General features: G+C 51.1%; 2 protein-coding genes and 1 pseudogene across 9 annotated transcripts in view; 2 read left to right on the top strand and 1 right to left on the bottom strand.

Annotated features, from left to right (window-relative positions):
• The first annotated feature begins 1,638 nt into the window (after positions 1-1,638).
• On the top strand, positions 1,639-20,239 carry GRHPR (glyoxylate and hydroxypyruvate reductase). Of its 4 annotated transcripts, none has more exons than XR_007719939.1 (10): positions 2,039-3,454; positions 3,729-3,859; positions 4,805-4,877; positions 5,421-5,537; positions 7,320-7,408; positions 8,767-8,871; positions 9,543-9,678; positions 11,021-11,151; positions 16,319-16,458; positions 20,221-20,239. XR_007719939.1 is itself a non-coding variant. In XM_050762217.1 (9 exons), the coding sequence occupies exons 1-9, from the start codon at positions 1,683-1,685 to the stop codon at positions 15,782-15,784; spliced, it is 987 nt and encodes a 328-aa protein (XP_050618174.1). In that variant the 5' UTR covers positions 1,639-1,682; the 3' UTR covers positions 15,785-15,972. The 4 variants fall into 4 exon arrangements, 2 of the variants coding, with proteins under 2 accessions (XP_050618174.1, XP_050618173.1); XR_007719938.1 differs by lacking the exon at positions 20,221-20,239 and adding an exon at positions 16,642-16,997; XM_050762217.1 differs by lacking the exons at positions 2,039-3,454; positions 16,319-16,458; positions 20,221-20,239 and adding exons at positions 1,639-1,765; positions 15,663-15,972.
• LOC126938096 (mitochondrial intermembrane space import and assembly protein 40-like) lies at positions 11,158-15,656 on the top strand (annotated as a pseudogene). The gene has a single exon (XR_007719943.1). The product of XR_007719943.1 is annotated as a mitochondrial intermembrane space import and assembly protein 40-like (transcript).
• Positions 16,987-22,666, bottom strand: part of ZBTB5 (zinc finger and BTB domain containing 5) — a 45,002-nt gene continuing 39,322 nt past the window's right edge. For 3 of the 4 annotated variants that reach the window (XM_050762111.1, XM_050762113.1, XM_050762112.1), the window contains exon 2: positions 16,987-21,424. In XM_050762111.1, coding sequence (XP_050618068.1) covers positions 19,387-21,420 — 2,034 coding nt within the window. In that variant the 5' untranslated portion in view covers positions 21,421-21,424 and the 3' untranslated portion in view covers positions 16,987-19,386. The remainder of the gene's footprint in view (positions 21,425-22,666) is intronic. The other variant, XR_007719935.1, reaches the window with a different exon arrangement.

Raw genomic sequence — 22,666 nt, 5'->3', positions numbered from 1 at the left:
TGCCACAATGAAGAGCTTTTGGCAGACAGCATTTTGCACATGTGTGAATACGTCTGTAAGGTAAATTCCTAAAAGCAAAATTTCTGGGTCAAAAAAGATGTGCAGTCTAAATTTTGATAGCTACTGCCAAACGTTCTTTATTGAAGTTGCTTGATTTATACTCCTACCAGCAACGTATGAAAGCACCTGTTTCCCCAATGTATTATTTTTTACATTGGTATCTTGCTGTAATTTTAATATGCAGTTCTTTTTTGAGTCAAGTTGAGCACTTTTCACTTTTTTTTTTTTTTTTTTTTTTTTTTTTTAGACAGAGTCTCGCTCTGTCACCCAGGCTGGAGTGTGCAGTGGTGGGATCTCGGTTCAGTGCAACCTCCATCTCCTGGACTCGAGGAATTTTCCTGCCTCAGCCTCCTGAGTAGCTGGAATTACAGGCATGTACCACCACGCCCGCCTAATTTTTGTATTTTCAGTATAGACAGAGTTTCACCATGTTGGCCAGGCTGGTCTCAAACTCCTGACCTCAAGTGATCTGCCTGCCTCGGCCTCCTAAAGTGTTGGCATTACAGGCATGAGCCATCGTGCCTGGCTATACATTTAAAAGCCATTTCCTTTTCTGTAAACTGTCCATTGGTATCCTTTGCATATTCAGATAAGCTGGGCATCTTTGTCTTAGGAACTATTTGTGCAATAAGGAAATTAACCCCTTGTCTATAAAATGAGTTGCAAATATATGGTATTTTTCCCGGTTTGTTGTCTTATGATTTTGTTGTTATTACTTTTTTTTTTAGATAAACATAAGCCTGTAGCACCTGGTATTTCCAGGCAGTCTCCCATACAAGCCCTAACCAGGCTTAGTTTCCAAGATTAGATGCATTCAGGATGGTACGGTTAATTTTTTAATGGAGAATTAGTTGTATTCGTACGGCTTCTGGGTTTCGCACACATAGTGTATCAGTTATTTATTGCTGCATAAAGAATTACTCCAAAATTGAACGGCTGAGAGCAACAGCAGTCAGTGCATTATCATCTTTTATGGTTCCGGGATTGACTGGGCTCTGGGCTCAGCCAGTGATTATCCTAAAGGCTCTTGCGTGCGGTTGTAGCTGTAGTCAGATAGGAGTTGGCCTGGAGTCATCGGAAGGCTTCCTCACTCATACCTCTGGTCATTGAGCTGGCTGTCAGCTGGGCCCCCGGCTGTGCTGTCGGCCTGAACACCTACACATGACCTCTCTGTGTGTCCTGGACTTCCTCACAGCCTGGAACCTGGGTTTCCACCCTGGGCCAACCCAAGACACAGAAAAAGTAGGGGCTTTCAGTCTCTTAAGGCCTGAGCCTGTGGAAACAGGATACTGAGCGTGTACAGAAACTAGGGGTCCCATGAGGCCTTGGAGAAGATACTGCTCCCACTCCCCCGGGGCCCTGATTCCCCAGTGGCACGAGGCGCACACCCCCCGCTCCCCCCCACACAAGGACACGGTGTAGGGTCACTGTGGCTGCCACTCCCCGAGCACGCGCAGTCACAGCCCAGCCGCAACCGCGCACTCCCGCAGGCGAAGCCACACCCCCCTGAGCACGTCGCGCGGCGTTTCTCCCGCCCACTCCAGCCTGGCCCCGCCCCGGCCCAGGTCCGTTCCGGGGTCAGGTTCCGTCCTGCCAGGTCTGAGTCGGCGGCTGCACGGCGGATGAGACCGGTGCTACTCATGAAGGTGTTCGTCACCCGCAGGATACCCCCCGAGGGCAGGGCCGCGCTCGCCCGGGCGGCAGAGTAAGAGCCCCGGGCCCCGTGGGGGAGGGGCGGGGTGGTCCCGGGGACCGGAGAGCTGGGCGGGGCGTTTGGGCCTTGTGGCTGGCTGGGGCGGGCTTGGAGTTTTGGGGAGGCTCGGAGAAAGTTCTCTGGGGCCCAGTTCTCTCCAGGACTCTTAAGACGACGCTGGGACCTGCAGTTCCGGCTTTGGAGAGGGGGAGATTGCCCCTGAGGCAAGGTCCAGGCTAATTCTCCACGCTCCCGCAGGGCACGTGGGGTCAGGGATGTGGCGGTCACTGACCTGGCCCCTCGGACGTTTGGCAGGGGCCTTTGATGACTCTTTTTCTTTATATTTACTTATCTTTATTTATTTATTTTTTTGAGACAGAGTCACTCTGCTGCACAGGCTGGAGTGCAATGGCTTGATCGCTCGTGGCTCACTGCAGCCTCGACTTCTTGGGCCCAATTAGTTCTCCCACCTGAGCCTCCCGTGCAGCTGGGACTACAGGTGCAAACAATCACCACCGGCTAATTTTCTGATTTTTTTGTAGAGATGGGGGTCTCACTCTGTTGCTCCGGATGGTCTCAAATTCCTGGGCTCAAGCGATCCTCCTGCCTCAGCTTCCCAAAGTTTGGAATTACAGGTGTGAGTCACCATGACCGGCCTGAGGACCCTTTTAATTAATTTATTTATTTTTAAGACAGGGTCTCACTCTCATCCAGGCTAGAGTGCAGTGGCGCAATTATACCTCACTGCGGCCTCAACCTCCTGGACTCAAGCGATACTTCCACCTCAGCCTTCCAAGTAGCTGGGACTACTGCAGGCATGCACCACCATGCCTGGCTAAGCAGAGACGAGGGTCTCACTGTGTTGCCCAGGCTGGTTTTCAACTCCTGTACGAAGGGATCCTCCCACCTCAGCCTCCCAAAGTTCTGGGATTACAGGCATGAATCACTGCACCTGGCCCACCCTTGCTAAATGGAACCCTTTTTGTGGGCCAACCTTACCAGGTGCTTCATATACATAAACTTTTAATCCTGGCAGCACTGTTAAAAACTAATTAAAAACTGGAGGCTGGTCTTAGGGTTAAGTTCCTTCCCAAAGCCACGCAGCTCCCAAGTGGAGGAACTCCTGGGAGTTCTGCATCTGACTGCTGTCTGATCACTGCATTTGATCAGATTTGTGTTTCCAATGTTAGATAGGAAGAGGATGCAACCCCGCCTCAGCAGGCAGTTCTAGGGCCAGATGAGATTTTCACATTTTGTTCACTGCAACAAAACCTTTGCCAAGGACCCACTTTGTAGAGCAGAAGGCGGAAGGCAGCAGCCGCGCTCGTGGTAACAGTAGCTCACACTGTATCCTGCTCATGGGGAGGTGGATGAAGTGGTCCGTGGCCCGGGCTCGGTCAGGAGGTGCGAGTAGCTATCCTGTGTCCTGCCGCATAGAGGCTCCACACATGCTGGCTGTACTGAATTCCATGGTGCACCACTGGGACAAATATCCGGTTCCCGTGAGCTGCCGTGGAAGCGTTGGGTGGCCTTGACCTTATCTGTCCTGGCCCAGTCCAACTATGAGAGTTTTCTATTTCATGGACTCCACGGACAGGAAGAGATGCAACAGGCCATTGAATCCAGGCCCCCACCTGAGGCACACCCTGCCCCTCACGGGCCTTCCCTGCAGTTGGCTGCCTGCTTGGCCGCCCAGCCCTTGTGAGTGTGGGAAAGCTCTTCTCTGTGCTGACCTGAGAGCTGTCCCCATGCCTTCCCCTTGCAGCTTAGGCTCTGCTCGGGGGCCCTTTAGCCCTTCACCTGTCACCTGTTCTCTCGGGACAGTTCTGAGGCCACCCCTGCCTGACCCTGCCTCCCCTCAGCCAGCCCCGGGCAGCCTGAGGCCAGGGCCATCAGAGGCCAGGGTTCCCAGCTGGGAGGGGTGGGGACAGGTGTGCGGCTCCTGCTTCTCCTGAGGGCCTCCCTTTCCCCGCAGCTGTGAGGTGGAGCAGTGGGACTCGGATGAGCCCATCCCCGTCAAGGAGCTGGAGCGAGGTGTGGCGGGGGCCCACGGCCTGCTCTGCCTCCTCTCTGACCGTGTGGACAAGAGGATCCTGGATGCCGCAGGTGCGCGCTGGGTGGGCAGGGGACTCGAGGGTGGCTTGGCCCTGTGGGCCCCTCAGCCTGCGCCGCTGGCTCCTGGGCTGCTCTGCAGTGCTGTCTGGGTTCTGAGGGCGGTTCCTGCGATACCAGGCCTAAGCGGGCAGATAGCTTGCTCTGGCACAGGCCCTGCCCCTCCCTCCTGCTGTGAACCCCTTGGCGGGGGGGCCCTGGGAAGGCAAAGACCGTGGTGTGGAGACTGTGGGTGTGGGGAAGAGCATCCAAGGCCCTGGGTTCTCCAGCCCTGCCACAACCTTGCTCTGTGACCTCCGGCAAGACCCTGGCCATTCTGGGCCTGTGCGTCGTGTGAGGGAGGACCCAGCTCAGCACCGAGCTCCAGCGGGATGTCCTCCCGCAGCCGCAGCCATGCCTCTCAGCCCGCGGAAGGATCAGCCTCCCCCTGCGAGGCTGTTGTGACAGTTTTGAGAAAAGGTTCAGACTCGGGCTGCCAGATGGGAAGGGACCCTTGTGAGTCAGTGCTGAGTCACCCCGTGCCCTGGCCTTGGCCTGGAAGCTTTCTGGTGTCCTGCTTGCAGGAGGGGGTAGAGAGGGTCGCGTCCCAGCCACCACCTTGGCACTCTCAGAGGTGTCCATGGGGGAGGCCCCAGCATGGCTGAAGGAGACCCGAGGCCTCACTGGGTGGACGGCCAGTGGGGAAGAGCGGGGCCTTGGTGGCAGAGGCCCTGAGGTGAACCCAGCTCTGCCTGTGACTGAGCCAGGCCACTTCACCTCCCTGAGATGCAGTGTCTGAGGCTGTCAAAGGGGATTATTCAGAGTTTTAAGTGAAAAACAGAGATGTCAGCCTCTTATTCTAAGAAAACAATAATAAGCGGTGTCCCCATGATAGTCCCCAGTGCTGTGGCTTTGAGTTCCTCGAGGAAAGATACTAACAAAGCACTTTCTGCACAACAGGGGCCAATCTCAAAGTTATCAGCACCCTGTCCGTGGGCGTGGACCACTTGGCTTTGGATGAAATCAAGAAGCGGTAACTGTAGCTTGGGATCTGGAGGGGGCCTAGCGAGAGGGGTGGGTATGAGAGAAAGAAAGAGGAGCTGTTGATTTGTTTTTACTTCATATCCCTCGGCCGTTCAGGGAGAATGTGGGTGGCTGATGATAGAATCTGTCCACATGTGCACAGGTCAGTTACAATAAACCCCAGCGGTCAGAAACAGTGGGTAACTTCTGTGTAGGTGGCACCCTTTCACATTCATTATCTTTTTTGATCCCCACAACAATACCTTGAAGTAGCGAAGGCAGGTATTCTTTCTCTTTCAGATGAGGAAATTCAGAAAGGTTAAGTTACTTGTTCAGTCCTTGAACCCTAATCTTCCATCTTCATATCCTTCCAAAGTGGGAGACAATCTAAATAGGAATGAAGACTGACCGTTTTTGAGTGCTCATTTATAGTTCTGAGCTTCCTGGCAGGCAGATCAAAGAGGGAACAAAGTAACTCCATGGAAATATCCCAGCAGTAGACATCAGTAAAGGTGGTTGAGGCTGATGTTACCACCACATGTTTGATTCGTAGTGGGATCCGAGTTGGCTACACCCCAGATGTCCTGACAGATGCCACCGCGGAACTTGCAGTCTCCCTGCTACTTACCACCTGCCGCCGGTTGCCGGAGGCCATCGAGGAAGTGAAGAAGTGAGTGAACGCAGGCCAGGTGCGGTGGCTTACGCCTGTAATTCTAGCACTTTGGGAGGCTGAGGTGGGCGGATCATGAGGTTAGGAATTCGAGACCAGTCTGGCCAACACAGTGAAACCCCGTCTCTAGTAAAAATACAAAAAAAAATTAGCCAGGTGTGGTGGCGGGCCCCTGTAATCCCAGCTACTTGGGAGGCTGAGGCAGGAGAATCATGTGAACCCAGGAGACAGAGGTTGCAGTGAGCTGAGATCACGCCATTGCACTCCAGCCTGGGTGACGGTGTGAGACTCCGTCTCAAAAAAAAAAAAAAGTGAATGCCTGGCAGAAACATTGGCTCTGCTCAGTCCCTGACCCCAGGTGTGCCCCATTGAGTGAGGACTCAGCTAAAATAATTAAAGCACGAGGCAGAGCTGCAATAAAGGCAGGAAGGGAAGTGGTGAGAGAAGAGGATGAGGGAGGACAAACAAGTTCTGCTGGTGGGTGAGGGCTAGCCGGGAGAGTGTGGATCAGGGAGGGCTTCACAGAATAAGTAGCAGGTGGGCGTCTGCTTGAGTCCTGAAGGCTGCAGGTCCACGGTCCCTTAGATGCCAAAAATCTAAAAACGTTGGACAGCTGAAAGTTCTTTCATACTAACAGGAGACTATTTAAGGCTTTTATTTCTCCCACTTAATGTGACTTTCCTAAGTTTTGCTGCAGACATAACACCGTTTAAAACAGGGTGCTGCCCAGACACTGCAGAGGGTGATGTGTGGAATCTACTACCTGCGCCATGCTGCCATTTTAAAGGCCAATTTTAAAATCTAGCCTGAAGGTTTCAGATCAGGGATTTCGGCCTGTATATCAAGAGTTAGAGTGGGCCGGGTACGGTGGCTCACACCTGTAATCCCAGCACTTTGGGAGGCCGAGGCGGGCAGATTGCTTGAGCCTCAAGAGTTAGAGAACAGCCTGGGCAACATGGCAAAACCCTGTCTCTACGAAAAATACAAAAATTAGGCAGGTGTGGTGTTACACGCTGTAGTCCCAACTACTCACTCGGGAGGCTGAGGAGGGAGGGTTGCTTGAACCCGGGAGGCAGAGGCTGCAGTGAACTGGGATCATATCACTGTACTCCAACCTGGGTGAGTGACAGAGCAAGACCCTTTCTCAAAAAAAAAAAGCTGGGGGAAGCATTCCATGTGCAGATGGAGGGACTGGCCTGAGTCACGGTGGGAGGTGTGCAAACGCAGGCTGTCACAGTGTGTGACCAGCAGCGTGGGCCCCAGCACGGGGCGTGGAGCAGAGTAGACAGTGCTGAGTCCTGCTCTCTGTCCTGTCTGGGGAGTCAGCATGTCTACGGGAGGTGGCTCAGGGCAGGCTCCGTCTCTTGCCCAGGGCAGCAGCGTGGGCCCTGTGGCTGTACTCTTTGTTGCTGCCCTAAAGTGCCAAGAGAACTTGTTTTGGAATCGTAAATCCTGAGTTTGCAGCCTGTTGCTCTCAGCTCTCTCCGGTTGTGTGACCTCAGGTAGGTCACCCTGTCTGGTTTGTTTTCCCATCTGCAAAACAGGATGAGAGCCAGTAAGGCCCCTTCCCGCCCTCAAGTTCTGTGTCCCTAGTGGCTTTAAAGGAGGAGTCGTTGCTGCTGCTCGTCTGCAGCGCTGAGGGGCGGTGCCTCATCCCACTCTCAGTCCCTGACCTGGAGGATGGGTTTGTACCTTGGACCACAGTCAGAGGTGCTGGGTTCTCAGCGCCCCCTCATCTTGGCCCAAGGCTGGGCTTCTCACCTGCCACTCTCTCTCCCCTAGTGGTGGCTGGACCTCGTGGAAGCCCCTCTGGCTGTGTGGCTATGGACTCACGCAGAGCACTGTCGGCATCGTCGGGCTGGGGCGCATAGGTGAGGCCCCCACCTGCCCACTTGCCCGCCCCGGCTCTCACAGCTGTGGTTTGCATCCCTGGCACCACGTTTCTGAAGGCTGAGAAGACCCACATGCTGTCAGGGCACTTTGCCTGCAGTAGAGGTATCTCTAGTGAGGGTTACAGTTTAGTAAAACACAGGCAAATACCCAAACATGTTCCTTGTCAGGGCTCAAGCCTGTAATGCACTTTGGGAGGCCACGGGTGGATCACGAGAGGAGATCTCTAGCTGACGGTGTTACCCCAGTTTTGTACAAAAAAAACACAGGTGGTGGTGGTCGCCTGTAGCCAATACATCGGGAGGCTGAGGCATAAACCAACCCGGGAGCAGCTTGCAGTGAGCTTCCGGCCACTGCCTCCAGCCTAAGACTCCGTCTCACTAGGTGATAAAAGCAAGTTGCCTGAGGATCAGGGGGCTTCATGATTCCAGCTCCGTAAAGAACAGATGAAGACTACAAATGCTGTGTTGGGGCCCTTAGGAGTGGTTACTGTGAGAGAGCCCATTCCCCCGACACCTACTCCAGCTTTGGTTCTGGAAGGTTTGTGACTCACGAAGCCCTAACTCGGGCCAGAGGGCTCAGTGGGCAGAGTTGATCTGCAGTTCTGCAGATGAGGCAGAGCCACTTTTCTTCCAGTGGCCGTTATTTGGAGAAGCCTGGCAGAAGCGCTTGGGCCTAGCCAAGCAGCTAGCTATCGGGATTCTCTGTCATCCTGCCTGGTGCAGGGGTGCGGGTGAGGGTGGAGAGTGTGGAGAAACTGTCTAACCAGCAAACAGCCCTGCCTCCCACTAGAGAGTTGCTTGGAGGAACCCAACAGCTTTGGGGCACGTTCTGAGCCTGAAAATCCAACTGCACAAATCTGCCTCAGCAGCAGCGTACATGAAAAGTGTCGGTCTGGGGTGAGCTGGCAGTTTGGCAGTGCCACCAAAAGTCAAATGGAGTCTGAGACGGCATTCACAGAAGCAGAGGGTCCAGGATGAAGGAGGGGACTGCTTGACCAGGCGTCTCCTTTGTGAAAACTCTCTCCAGTTCTCAGAGGTTAGGAAAAACCTGAGTGGCTTTCCAGATGGCTTGGACCATGTGAGGACAGCATCAGCCAGTGACAGCCTCAGGGGAGCTGAGGTGCTGTCTCCAGATCCCTGGGGCAGTGCGGGCTGGCCGGGGGCTGGTTACGGCGGGGCAGCCAGCCCCCCACCCACTTTGGGGGAGACAGGAGCAGGCAGCTCTGGGGCTGTGCTGATGAAAGGGTCTGCCCTGAGGGCCGCTGTCCCGGAGCTGCTGGGTGGCGCCCCTGCCCTCTGCGGGACTGGGAACGAGACACGGACTCTCCTTGCTCTAGGCCAGGCCATTGCTCGGCGTCTGAAACCATTTGGTGTCCAGAGATTTCTATACACAGGGCGCCAGCCCAGGCCTGAGGAAGCAGCGGAATTCCAGGCAGAGTTTGGTAAGTGAAGCTTGATTTCCACAGGAGCCTATCTGTGCCCAGTTGAGAGGCAGTATTTTCTCTCAATGGTGGCATTTTCAGGCAGAGGGCAGGAGCTCCAGTCATGTCCAGGGGCTGCTGTGTCTGGTAGATGTTTAATCTCCCTGCCCCTGGACACAGGCCCACTCAAGGGGCACAGGGACTTACCCAGGTCCTCTCCGTGCCAGCAGAGCAGTCCAGGGCTCCCGTCTTTCAGCGTCCTGTGTTGCCATCCCCGTTGTGGGCGGAGCAGCGGGGATGGTGATGGGTGTGAGGAAGGGCTGGGCACTTGCACTCGCTTTTCCTTCATCAACTGGCAAGCACTGCCCTAGCCTCTGTGCGCTTTAGTCCAGGCGGATCCAGCCCCTGGCGGGTCCACAGCCTGGTGAGCAGAAGGCAGGCTGGATCTCAAGCATTCCCCACGCCCCTGGACACTTTGGGCCCTGAAGGTGATTAAAGCCAGAGTGGTCCAGGTCCCACTGTGTGTGATTTGACTTTGTACACTCATGAGAGTTGTCCAGGTAGAGACTCAGCCTTCAGGAAGCATCTTGGGAGTCTCTGTTATGGGAGTCGGGAGCAAGGGGCTGGTTTCCCACCATCTGGTTGTCCCTAGCCTGGGACTCAGTGCCTGATGGAGTCCTGCCCTCCCTCAGTGTCTACCCCTGAGCTGGCTACCCAGTCTGATTTCATCGTTGTGGCCTGCTCCTTAACGCCTGCAACCAAGGGACTCTGCAACAAGGACTTCTTCCAGAAGATGAAGGAAACAGCTGTGTTCGTCAACATCAGCAGGTATCCTAGGGCCACCTTACCCAGCAAGCCTGGAGAGGAGCCGTCCCCACTGCTGCCATCTGGAGATTTTCTTCCCCGTGGGTTGTTAAGACCCCAGGCTGAGCTTGCTGGTTTCCATAAACCAACCAACCCACTCAGAAATTCGTGGGAATACACGAGAGCTCCACACAGGGAAGAAGAGCCGTCGGAGTGGGCCTAGCCTGCCTGCTTCTCAGCAGTGGCCCCTGCCTGGCAGGGCCTGGCACACAGCAGGGTGGCTTCAGGGAGTGTTCCCAGGAAGCCTTGGCAGGCCCATTGTCCTCAACCACAAAGGGCTGGACTTCAGGATCTGAAGGGCCCTCTGGAGGCCGCCTCCCACACTGCTGAGCCTGGCTTTGGCTGGCTGTGGTTCAGTGATATTTTGAATCTTACCTCCCTGGGCAGACAGACCCTAAAACTCACGTGGTTGTAGTTCCTCACACTGTCCCGAGGGCTGCCGTCAGGCCATTGAGCATGTATGGGGGTCAGACCTTCCTTCTCTGCCACTCCAAGGCCTTCCTAGCTGGTCCCCCTTGAGCCTGTTTACGTAAGTTTAGGGGAAGGGGGATTAGGTGAGGTCACCCTGAGGACTTATCCACCCCAAAGGTACCTGTAATTACCAATGTTTAGCCACAAAACAGGTAACCTGGGAATGGAAGAGTGAAACATGCAGGACCACAGGACTCGCACTGCTGGCTGGCACCAGTCATAGCTGCCGTGTACCGGGTGCCTGCGTGTACCCAGGACAGCCCAGGACCCTGTATTACTTAGTGCACAATATACAGTCTCTAGAAGATCAGTTCTTGACTTCAGTGGCCGCTGCCTTTGATGGATGTGGTTAGGGGTGTGCTCATTCCTCTGCTCTGGTTTAGGCAGGTGCCTGATAGCACACTGTGGTGCTTCTCAGTGGGGGTCTGGGGGCCAACCGGATCAGAAACACTTGGATGGGGCCTAACAGATGCCCTTCTGGGCCCTGTTCATGCAGTAGAGCATGTAAGAAAGCTTTAATCCTCCCAACATGCCTGGGAGTTAGGTGGTATTCTCCTTATGTCACAGAGCAGATAATTTGAGACACAGATAATTCGAGGCACGGAGAATTTGAGAAACTTGCCCAAGGTCACACAGCTAGGAGGAGGCAGGGCTGGAGTTCTCTGAGTATATAAGACTGATAGACATACTGTAAGTATACCTAAGACTTAGTGCTTTAAAAGTCAGTGCCAAGTGTCAGGTGAGTGGAAAAATTCATTCTGTAGGTGGTTCTGCCTCAAAGGTGGCCTGGGCGGAGGGATCTTCATGGTACCCACGTCACCACTGTCATTCCCAGGGGCGACGTTGTAAACCAGGACGACCTGTACCAGGCCTTGGCCAGTGGTCAGATCGCAGCTGCTGGACTGGATGTGACGACCCCAGAACCACTGCCTACAAACCACCCTCTTCTGACCCTGAAGAACTGTGGTAAGAACTGCATTTTCTGACGCAAACTCCCTGCTGCCCTGCAGGACCAGTGTTTTCGAGGGGGTCCTGAGGGGCCGGGTGTGGAGCTAGTGTGAGCAAGTGCTGAACCCAAAGGGACACACCAGGGACTTTAAATGTTTACACTGTTAGTGACATGGGTGTATGACAGGAGCCGTCCTCTTGAGCATGTTCTGCTGGGTCTCTGTCCCTAAAGGAACAGAGTGTAGGTGTGAGAGGATTTGTTTTAGGGAAAAAAAAAAAAAAAAAAAAAGAGTGGGCCGGGTGTGGTGGCTCACACCTGTAATCCCAGCACTTTGGGAGGCTGAAGTGGGCGGATCATGAGGTCAGGAGTTCGAGACCAGCCTGGCCAATATAGTGAAACCCCATCTCTACTAAAAATACAAAAATTAGCCGGGTATGGTAGTGTGTGCCTGTAGTCCCAGCTGTTTGGGAGGCTGAAGCAGAAGAATCGCTTGAACCTGGGAGGTGGAGGTTGCAGTGAGCCGAGATTGTGCCACTGCACTCCAGCCTGGGCAACAGAGTGAGACTCCATTTCAAAAACAACAACAAAGTGGGCTGACTACATGTCTACATGTGTTATACCACGGTGACTCGTGTAAAACCTGTTACTCTAAATTGCTATTACCAGTTTAGGTGTGAAAAATTAAAAGTGTAATGACAATGCCAATATTTATAACTCGGCCAGTTTTTCAAGCTGTTGTTTCACAACAAAGCCCCCTTCTCTCTTCTGCTTTGTGGGGCTGGGGCCAGGCCTCTGCACACCCCATTTCTGCTGTGCCAGCTGCACTGGAGGCCCTCTGGGTGTGGGTGTGGGAGGGCCTGCTTCCTTCTGCCCTCCCTTCCTGTCTTTGGGGGAGTGGCAGCAGCACTTCTTAACCTCACAGTACCAGTTTGCTCCCCATAGTGGCTGGGGAATCCAGTTTGCAGTTTTTCCAACACTTGGTGAACCAGCCGCACTGAGCCCCGCTCAGAGATAAAAGCAACAGCCAGTCAGTGCCCCTGCCACAGAAGTCTGAGTTGCAGCACCAGAAGTGCCTCCGGCAGTTGCTACCTCTGTGCTACCATAGTGCAATGGTTCTCATACTTTTTTTTTGGTTTTTTTTTTGAGACAGAGTCTCGCTCTGTCGCCCAGGCTGGAGTGCAGTGGTGCCATCTGAACTCACTGCAACCCCTGCCTCCTGGGTTCAAGCAATTCTCCTACCTCAGCTTCCCAAGTAGCTGGGATTACAGGCGTGCACCACCAGGCCCAGCCAATTTTTGTATTAGAGATGGGGTTTGTCCATGTTGGCCAGGCTGGTCTCAAACTCCTGACGTCAGCTGATTCACCTGCCTTGGCCTCCCGAAGTGCTGGGATTACAGGCATGAGCGCCCGGCAGCTCCCGGCCAATTCTCATACTTTTATGTTCGTCAGAATCACCTGGCGGAGTGACTGATCACACACAGGTTGCTAGCCCCATCCCGAGGGTTTCTATTTCAGCAGGTCTGGGGTGGGGTCTGAGAGAGGGTGCTCCTCACTGCTCCCAGATGCCACTCAGGCTGCTGGTCCTGGGACCACACTTTGTGGTTTGGATTTTTGTCACCTGCTCAGTTAGCGAGTTAACAACTTTATGCGTAATGATTCTTTTATATTAAGATCTGCTCAGGTAGCTGGTGGAGTTTATGCCTCCAGACTAACAGAGTGATCAGGGCCTTAGGTTGTCTGGGCCAGTCTCTGTCTTTAATTTGCATTCTGGAATGGACACCTAAACAAAAGGTCTTTAGCTGCTTTCCCCAGTGAATGCTCCCATTATCGCAGCCCTTGGAAACGCTCCCGTCCCTCCCCCCACCCCAGCCTGCAAGGAGCACTGGGTGTGATGTCAGGGCTGTCGCCCACAGCCAGGAAAACTGCCTTCCCACCCCTACCCCAGGTCCTGGAATTCAGCTCAGGGCCCCTGGACTGCTTCAGAAGACAGTTCTTGGTCTGAGGAGAGGGCGGTCAGGGCATGAAGCTGCAGTCGCCGCTGCTGTTTCTGCAAAATCTAAGCACTGGGCTGCAGCCATGTCCTACTGCCGGCAGGAAGGGAAGGATCCAATCATATTTGTGATGAAAAAAGACCTTGCAGCTCCAAGCAACGCAGCTGATGACCCCAGTGATCCCTATGAGGGGAGCACGGATTGAGGCTGCTAAATGGAGACATTAACTGGAACTGCCTGTGCCTTGGGGGAACAGCCAGCGGCCCCTGTGGGAAACAATTCAAACTGGACTTTTCCTGCTCCCACTATAGTATGGAGAATGTCAAGGGGTCAGGCTGTGTAGACCAGTTGTGGGGCCATGCAGGAATGCATGCAGAAATACCCAGATCTTTGTCCCCAAGGTGAGGAAGAGGTAGAGGAAAAGCCCGCAGAACATGTAGAAGCAGCAGCTCCCACTGAGGCCACTGCAACCAAAGAGGAGGGGTCAAGTTAATGAAGGCCATAGGACTCAGTCCTTCCATCCCTTCAGAGTGACACGGACCTTTCGCAAAATGCCATTTAGTCACCCCAACAAAGTGTTTTTTCCTCTGTTGTCCTGTAAACTAACGTACAAAATAATGTATTTTGATGATCAGGGGGCTTGGCCTCTTGACATATACACTGAACAAAATGGGGGTTGTTTATATGTGTCCTGTGTAAACCTGTCGGCAAATGTAGCCACCACTTTTGAATTCTCCTAGATGGCCCTTAATTTTGCCACTTTGAAATAATGTGCTACTCAATCTCAGCAACCAAAAACCATTATCTGGGAATGTTTCTTATGAGTGAGCAGATTTATTCTGATTCATTGTTATGTCTAAAATGTTGGGATGGGGCTGGTTAGGGTGGCTCATGCCTGTAATCCCAGCACTTTAGGAAGCCAAGGCAGGAGGATCACTTGAGACCAAGAGTTCGAATCTAGCCTGGGCAACATAGTGAGACCCCATCCCTATAAAAAATTAAAAATTAGCCATGTGTGGTGGTATGCACCTCTAGTTCTAGCTGCTCAGGAGGCTGAGGTGGGAGAATCGCTTGAGCCTAGGAGGTTGAGGCTGTAGTAAGCTGATTGTGCCATGACACTCCAGCCTGGGCAACAAAGCAAGACTCTGTCTCAAAAATTCTTCTCTACTAGAAGAGGCCAAATGGTCAGATGCAAATTTCTCCAAACCCATCCTGACCTTGAGTATGTATATGGGTTACTATACTTCATTCCTGACATATTTTGGTTTCCATGTTGGCATTGAGCTCCCGGTTTTCTATTTGGATGGTGAAAATTTGGACCCTGTCATTCACGGTCCCTTCCTAAGTGTAGGGAAAGGCTGGTTTTTGCTATTCTTTGTTATTCTGAAAGCTCTGGTTTGGGGTCCGTGTTCATGCTGGCTCTCAGTTTGATCAGATGCAATGTTCTTGAGAGGTGGGGATCTAATTACCAGAGAGGAGAGGAAACTGTGAATTAAGTACTCAATTATGGCTGGGCGTGGTGGCTCACACCTGTAATCCCAGCCCTTTGGGAGGCCGAGACAGAATCAGTTGAAGCCAGGAGTTCAAGACTCGCCTGGGCAACAAAGACCCCATTACAATGATGATGAATTTAAAGAAGAAAATGTACTCAATTAAAAGGAAACATGATTTCTACCTGGAAAAAACCCAAAAGCAGTTTTGTGGGGTTTATTTGGTAAAAGATGGCGTGTTGCTGTGTGGCCCAGGCTGGCCTCAAACTCTTGGGCTCAAGTGACCCTTGCACCTCAGCCTCTGGAGTAGTTGGGACTACAGGAATATGCCACTGCACCCAGCTGACAGTTCTTTGGAGGCAAGTAACTTCACTTGCTCTGGGGTGGCACAGAGATAACTGTGCTGTTCAGCATTTCATTTTGGAGTTATATTCAGAAACCTTGTGGTCATGTGGCATCATTTTCAGGTGCACATGGTACAGGTGCACAAATTGGCACCCAGGTTCACCTTTTTTTGTTTTGAGACAGAGTATCCCTCTGTCATCCAGGCTAGAGTGCAATGGTACGATCTCAGCTTACTGCAACTTTTGCTTCCAAGGCTCAAACAATCCTCCTGCCTCAGCCTCCCAAGCAGCTGGGTCTATAGGTGTGGGCCACTACACCTGGCTAAATATTTGTATTTTTTGTAGAAATGGGGCTTCGCCATGTTGCCCAGGCTGGTCTTGAACTCCTGAGCTCAAGTGATCTGCCTGCCTTGGCTTCCCAAAGTGCTGGAATTACAGGCATGAGCCACTGCACCTAGCCCTAGAATACAAGTATTTCATCACATTGTGACTGGGTTTTAGTAGCCTGGAGGCCCTTCACTCTGTTAGTCTGAACCTCAGCTCTGGGGGAGTGTCATGCTTAGTGACCAAGGGAGAAAAGGCAAGGCATGGAACCATGAGGTGGTCTCTATTCTTCTTACTGGCAAACCCAAGCCATGAAAACAGCCCAGTTGAAGGCTGCTGAACCACCCTTCTTATCTTCCTCTCTCTCTCTTCTTTCCAGTGATCCTGCCCCACATTGGCAGTGCCACCCACAGAACTCGCAACACCATGTCCATGTTGGCAGCTAACAACCTGTTGGCTGGCCTGAGAGGGGAGCCGATGCCCAGTGAACTCATGCTGTAGCCAAACAGTAGAGATGGAGGGCCGGGAGGCAAACCGTACCCAGGCTTGATTTGGATCCACAGGCAGAGCCAAGGGAAAGTCTTATTCTCTGAGGAAAGAGTGATTCTGATAGATGTACTTGTCACATTGGTGGCTGGACACACTTGAGCCAAAAGTGTGTAATTCTATCATTAAATAATTCTCTGAGAGACCGTCTTGGCCTGTAAATGGGGAAGCTAACAAGTGTGTATGGCTGGGCATGGTGATGCACCTCTATAGTCCCAGCAACTCAGCAAGCTGAGTGGGAAGGATCTTGAGGCCAGTTCAAGGCTGCAGTGTGCTATGATCACTCTTTAAATTGCCACTACACTTAGCCTGGGCAATGTAGCAAGGACCTGTTTCTAAAAAAATTTTAAAAATATAAAGAGCATCTGTTTGAAAGTCACAGCATCTAATGATCTGCCTGGCTCTGCTTCCCACCCCAGCCCTCAGCCCTGGGCATTTTCCTTATTGGAACCTGTCCAAACCACCTTACGCCTCATCTTCTCTGCCCAGATTCCTTCACTTGTCCCTCACCAAGGACGGGACAAGCAGAACCCAGTTGTGACCATGGCACTTGAATCTGATACCTAGACCATCAGGAAAATTAAAGAGCCCTTCCAGAAAAGGAGTTAACTGGAAGAAATGAGAACTAGGTAAGGACGTTTAACACTCTTATTTTGGTCAAGAACAATTAGCGGTAGGTGGATTTAATTTTAAAATCAGTTTCAGCACCTACACATGGTTCCCTTTGCCCACCCTGTCCCCCCAGCCCCTCCCTGCCCCCAGGTGGATGGCTTTTTTTTTTAAAATCACCACCTTACCCACTCCTCTCCAAGGTCAGGCCACAGCACTGCCATTGCCAAAGCCCTGCTCTGTGCTCAAGGAATCAGCTTCCAGTACTGGCAGATGGAGTTTCCAACTTGAGAGGCAGGTCCAGGGAGCAGCACAAGATTAGGTAGGCCCTTGGAGAGCAACTGGGTAGACTGAAAGCAAAATCTCATGCATGTGCATAGCTCAAAGACAGAAAAGGAAGGCGGGGGAAGGCAGAAGGGAATGATTTGAGGGGAATGACCAGTTAACTTACTAGGTTTGGTTTAAAACAAAGTACTAGTCAAGGGGTGGCAAAAATATATTACCCTCTTTTGTTTCAACCTTAATAACCTAAAGAAAAATAACACATATTTAGAGGCATGAATATGACAAATTTTTTATTTCAAAATCTCAAGTTGTAACCAGCATAGCACCACTGACATGGATGCCTTGATAGAACTCTATGATCTGATCACCAGAAAAGATTCTACATGATCACGCCAGACTATAATTAAGGCTAACCAATCAAAATTCAGGTACCCAATACCAGTTATAATCCAGGTAGAAACTACAGATCATAGGAACCCTGGGACTGGCTTTCCAGGGAACCCTGGAATTATTTTTTAAGTGCTACAGCATGTACAAGGACACTGGCCCACAAGCTTGCTTCTCACACGTAGAAACTGACCGACTAAGAGGTAGATGAGAGATTCCAGGTTCCATCTAGCAGTGGAGAGGCAGGGCTCCAGCATGTATCAGAGAGAAGCCCCAAAAGCAAAGTCCACTTATGCTTCAGCAGAGGTGAGCGGGCAGGCTCCTGGCACCACCTCCTCCACAGGGAAGGGAAAGAGGGCTGCACCGCTCTCCCTGTGTCACTGGCTCCTCTCCCTGGGTCCAGGTGGGGCCTCTTGTTTTCTCCAGGCTAACCCACTGTGTCCCGAGGTTAATCTCACAAGACACTGGTCCCTACATCACGTAAAGGGTGGATGGGGGAGCCTCCTAATACTATGTCAACATGACTGCTAACAAGGAGCCACACACACAACTGAATTTCACAGGACCCCATATCCTCCAACGGGCTCTTTCCCACGTCTACTCGAAAGGAATCGCGGGTTTCCCTTTGGGCTTTTCTTCCTGGGAATCAGTCCATGGGAGATGCCAAGCCCTGCTGGAACATGAAATTATCCACAGATGTGTAACTGCATACTCTAACAGGAGAGAAAACACGCTTATTTTTGTTTCCAGCTACACAGACTTAGCTTTCTAAACACAAAAACTGAATAATTTATCTGAATTATGCATGATGGTTTGGTATCTCTAAGAAAGCATATAAAACATAAACTCATGTTCGTGCATAAATTAAACTGACTTCATGAGTCCTAGGGAGATGCATTAACCTGTGCTGTTCCCCTGGACGCACACCTGGCCTCACACAGGTGCCACTAACAGCCCCGATGGCACAGTGCCAGAGGACAGCAAGGTGAGGCTGGGGAAGTGAGGCTGCAGGGCTCAGAGAGGACCTGGGCAGTGACCCGAGTGCCTCCAACAGTCTCAGATGCTACTTGATTACTTCTATGCTATGGGCTGTCAACTCTTAAACAGGCTAGAAAATATTTACCCATGCACTACCATGTTTGGATTTCAAACAATTTTAAACATTTGGTATCAGATTGGGGAAGCAACAAATAATAAAATTAGGGTCTGTACTGTTAAAGTATAGTATGTAACAGTAATAAAACCCGTGTGGGGGCATTTTTGGTTAATTTGTCATCGAAAACAGTAAACCTGGGAGAGCTGCTATATGGGGAGGGAAGAGTGAAGAAATGGAGAACAGGCTTGTCCTGGGGTAGGATGTGTCAGCTTAGACTGGCCCTCAGCATCTGGATGGAGCAATGGGTAAAGGTGCCATGGAAGACCCCACAAAACGACTCCACGTCATCAGAACAAAGACAAACACAAGCTCTTTTCTGACTTCCTAACATAGAACTGTAACATCTGTAATACAAGTTGGTTAAAATACTGCTCAAACAGCACATACGGAAACAATACCTTGTCACTCTCTACAAGTACATACTCCATTTACAATTTGGTTTTTAAACCAGAAAAAACTGTTAAAACATCTATCCAACAGTGATGTATTCAAAAGTATATACACCTAATAGTCCAAGAGAATGCTCACTCTGGACCCAGTGTCAGCACCAAAGTGCAGTGTGTGTGACTGCAAATCAGGTAAAAATAAAAAATACAGTACTTTCTGAGGCCTAGGACTAGCTCAGGATACACTTTAAAGCATTTGTGGCAGACAGGCGTGTCCTCAAAGGCCTTCCTTTAAGACAGGCACCAAATCACTACTGGTTACACATAAGTGCATTTTGCATCACTGTACAGGGATATAATATTCCCATCAGAAGGTATAGGAAATTTAAATGCTACACAGTTTTACAAAAATTGCTAGAAAATTTTTTTTGCACTTCAACTTTAAAATTTTTAAATGTGCCACTCTCAACATCAATTACAAACTACTTTCTGACTGCATTACTCAACCCTAAGGAAGAACCTGGTTTCAGGGATTGCATCCCTTTCCCAAGACGTGCACTTGATTCAGAAATGCAGCAGCACAACTACTACATGTTAGTTCTCTGGTTATTAGTTGCTAAACTGTTTAAGAGCCACTGGGCAGCTAGAAGCCTCGAACCCAAAGGCATTAACTGCTTACCAAAAGAAATTCAGTCCGACAACTGGCCTCAGCGTTGTCTTGAAAGGACAAACAGCTAGAGCAAAGTGCTGGGAAGATTGCTGCTCTGCCAGCGCAGGCAGGTAGTCTTTGAGTGCTTATACAGGTGGCTGGACTGACTAAACCTCTTGCCACACTTCAGGCAGGCGTAGGGCTTTTCACCTGTATGAACACGGATGTGTTTCTTGCAATCTGTCAAAGTCAGAAAAGTTTTGCAGCAGATTTTGCAGGCATACTTGCGAGCTCCCTCTACAACCAAAACATTGTGCTCTGATAAGGCCTTCTTGCACTTTGACAGAACATCTGCAGATGCTCTGGTCAATTGTGGAGGGCCAGGCTGGGAAGGATGGCCATTTTCAAATGAGGATGTAGCTCCATTCATCATTAGCTGGGAACTGGTAGAGTTTTCTGGGATCTGTGAGCTCCTGACAGAAGTTACAACTGGCATTTTGGGAGCTATGCGGCGATAGTATGGAAAGTTACTGGCTCCTCCCCTTGGGGAACCTATCATTACCCTGGAGAAGGAGGAGTGGAGGCCCAAACCAGACCTGGAAAAGTCCATCCCAAACTGTTCTCCTCCTTGGTAGCCTGAAGTCTGCACACACGGCAGGCCCATCACCTCCTGCATAGGTCTGACAAAGTGGGAGTCTGCAGGTTCACTAAATGGGTTCTCTACATGGGAGCCAGGGGCAGAGGAGGGCCCACCTGCAGGCCCAGCCTCTGGACTCAACAAATAGGGGGCCTCACTCTCCAGCCTGCAGTCACTAGTGGTGTTTGGGATATTATCATCATTGTTCTGATTTGCAGTAAAGTTATTTCCTCTGCTCTTGTTAAGAAAATTTGAAATACTAAAAGTGGACTTATGCTCTAGGTTATTTGTGACCTCCAAAATGTGGATATCACCTACCCTGTCTGTGCTAGACTGGGGGTCTGAAAAACTCCGATCACTGCTTTCAGGGCTGAGGTCTATCTTCTCGGCACTGACCACAACTCCTTCCACTTCTACAGACTCGCTGCCTTCTGCTTGTGAGGTCACATCGCTCACTTCATCCTGAGGCTCAGGCGAGCTCAGGGGCTCAGATTTAACCACCACTCTCATGTGCTCCTTCTCACCAAGGCCAACCTCAGGATTTTCACACTGAAAACTACTTTTCTCAGTTGCAGCTTCCTGATCAAAACTAGTCTCAACCTGAGTTGCCCGAGAGGCCATGGACAACTGTGCCATGTTGCCAGCACTGTTATCAGACTGGCTGGGCACCTGGGCATCTTCTTGAGTGCCAAAAGACTGATCAAACATGATCGCACTGTCTTCCTGGTTATCAGTCATTCCATCAGCTTTAGGATTATCCACAATTTTCAGAGAATCTGGTGAAAAGAACTCCTCCCGAGAATGAACCCCCGAAGGCCCATTCTCCGGTGTAACATCTGAAATGGCAGACTCATCCATGGAGGGTCGGAGGCGCTGCCTGGCCCGCTCTTCTGCAGACTGCTTGCGCTTATGAAGGCGTCTCATGGGGAAGGGCGTGCGCTGATCCAGGTTATTGCGCATGGAAGAGCTCATGGGGGCTGGCTGCTCCTCGCCATTCTGGCTAGAATTGAGGGCTGAGCTCACAATACTTAGTCCCAGCTGCTGTAGCATAAAGGAGCGCTGCATGCGGGCACTCTGCTCCTGAACGCGCTCACTGGGGGGAGACATGGGCAGCGTCCTTGTCGTTAAGTAATGTTTACATGCCTTAACAACAGAGTTCAAATGCAGGTGAGAGGCTGCCAATAAGACATCCATAACATTGCTCTCCCCCAGCATGAGGGTGGAGGTATACATCATGTCAATCAGTGCAGCAAAGGCCTCTGCTGTCACCACCTCGCTATCCAGCTGGATCATGTTCATGGTCTGATCTCCTTCTGCCACTGAGAACAGGGCTCGGAAATGCGTGCTGCATGCCGCCAGCACGGAGCGGTGGGCTTTAAAGTGTCTATTCCCTACCACAATGACACAATCACAGAGCTGGCCATGAAGTCTCTGGTAGTTCAGCTGCTGGAAGATTTGTTCAAAGTGACCAGGAAAATCCATGATTCTACAGGAAAACAAAGAAAATGTTAAGACCTAGAAAAGCTTCAAAGTCAGAACACAAAGGGTATGATGAAAAGAGTGGAATGGATGGCCAAGCTTGGACCTTTGAAGCCTGTGATCTCTCTGATAATGGGCACATACACTAAGAGCTTGTCATATAAGGAGCAAATGCCAATTCAGCCATCAGCCCAGGAGGCATGCACACATGTGGGCCCAGCTACTGACAGGCTTCCCTTTACTCTTCATAGGAGCCATGTATAACACTAAGGGGCTAAGTTAGTAAAGACCAGTGTGTGAGTGATGGATATCTATCCCACAGAAGTTTGTTAGAGTTTTGCATTCCCTAACGATGAGGAATGAATGCAAAGAAATTCCAAAATCTTAGGAACCTTAAATAAGTGAAAAGGGCAAATTAATATTAGTGTGGAAGATTTCCAGTTATAGAGGGTAGCAGATTGCACACATGCATTTGCCCCCTGTTCATTCTTGAAACCCCACTAAAATGACACTAAGCCAGGCGTGGTGGGTCACACCTGTAATCTCAGCACTTTGGGAGGCTGAGACGGGCAGATCACCTGAGGTCAGGAGTTCAAGACGAGCCTGACCAACATAGTGAAACTCCGTCTCTACTAAAAATACAAAAAAATTAGCCAGGCATGGCAGTGTGTACTTGTAATCCCAGGTACTCGGGAGGCTGAGGCAGGAGAATTGCTTGAACCCGGAAGGCGGAGGTTGCAGTGAGCTGAGATCATGCCACTGCACTCCCAGCCTGGGCGACAGAGCCAGACTTCATCTCAAAGAAAGAAAGAAAGAAAAAAAAAAACACTGAAGTTTTTTGGTTTCGTTGTTGTTTTAAAGGTATACACCCACAAGAAAAACGAGAATGAGAAGAGCTTCAATAGCATTTTGGAAGCTGGGGAGCAGGTAAATCAGTGCTAACTGACTCAGCACACCCCAAAAGTGAAAATCCTAAACTGGCAGTGGATAAAACAACCTAACATATAAATCTCATTCCCAAAGGCCAAGGAACTGGTTGCCCTTGCCAGGGGAAATGGAATGAAGGTGTGGCTAAGGCAGGAGGCCTGGCTGAAAATCTATCCAATAGAAAAAACAAAAACAAAACAAAACAACCCTAGGCCAGATGCGGTGGCTCATGCCTGTAATCCTATAGCACTTTTGGAGGCTGTGGTGGGAGGACTGCCTGAGCTTAGGAGTTTGAGACCAGCCTGGGCAACAAGGTGAAACT

The sequence above is a fragment of the Macaca thibetana genome, chromosome 15 (assembly GCF_024542745.1).
Source record: "Macaca thibetana thibetana isolate TM-01 chromosome 15, ASM2454274v1, whole genome shotgun sequence".
NCBI lineage: Eukaryota > Metazoa > Chordata > Mammalia > Primates > Cercopithecidae > Macaca > Macaca thibetana.
The sequence above is the reverse complement of the archived record's forward strand: the minus strand, read 5'-3'. Positions and strand labels throughout refer to the sequence as shown.

Bases quoted from the DNA above. Each gene is read 5' to 3' on its own strand.
- GRHPR (XM_050762216.1), top strand. From the start codon at position 3,357: ATGCAACAGGCCATTGAATCCAGGCCCCCACCTGAGGCACACCCTGCC. The intron at 5,538-7,319 runs GTGAGTGAACGC...TCTCTCCCCTAG, and splicing joins GCCATCGAGGAAGTGAAGAA to TGGTGGCTGGACCTCGTGGA. The intron at 9,679-11,020 runs GTATCCTAGGGC...TGTCATTCCCAG, and splicing joins GTGTTCGTCAACATCAGCAG to GGGCGACGTTGTAAACCAGG.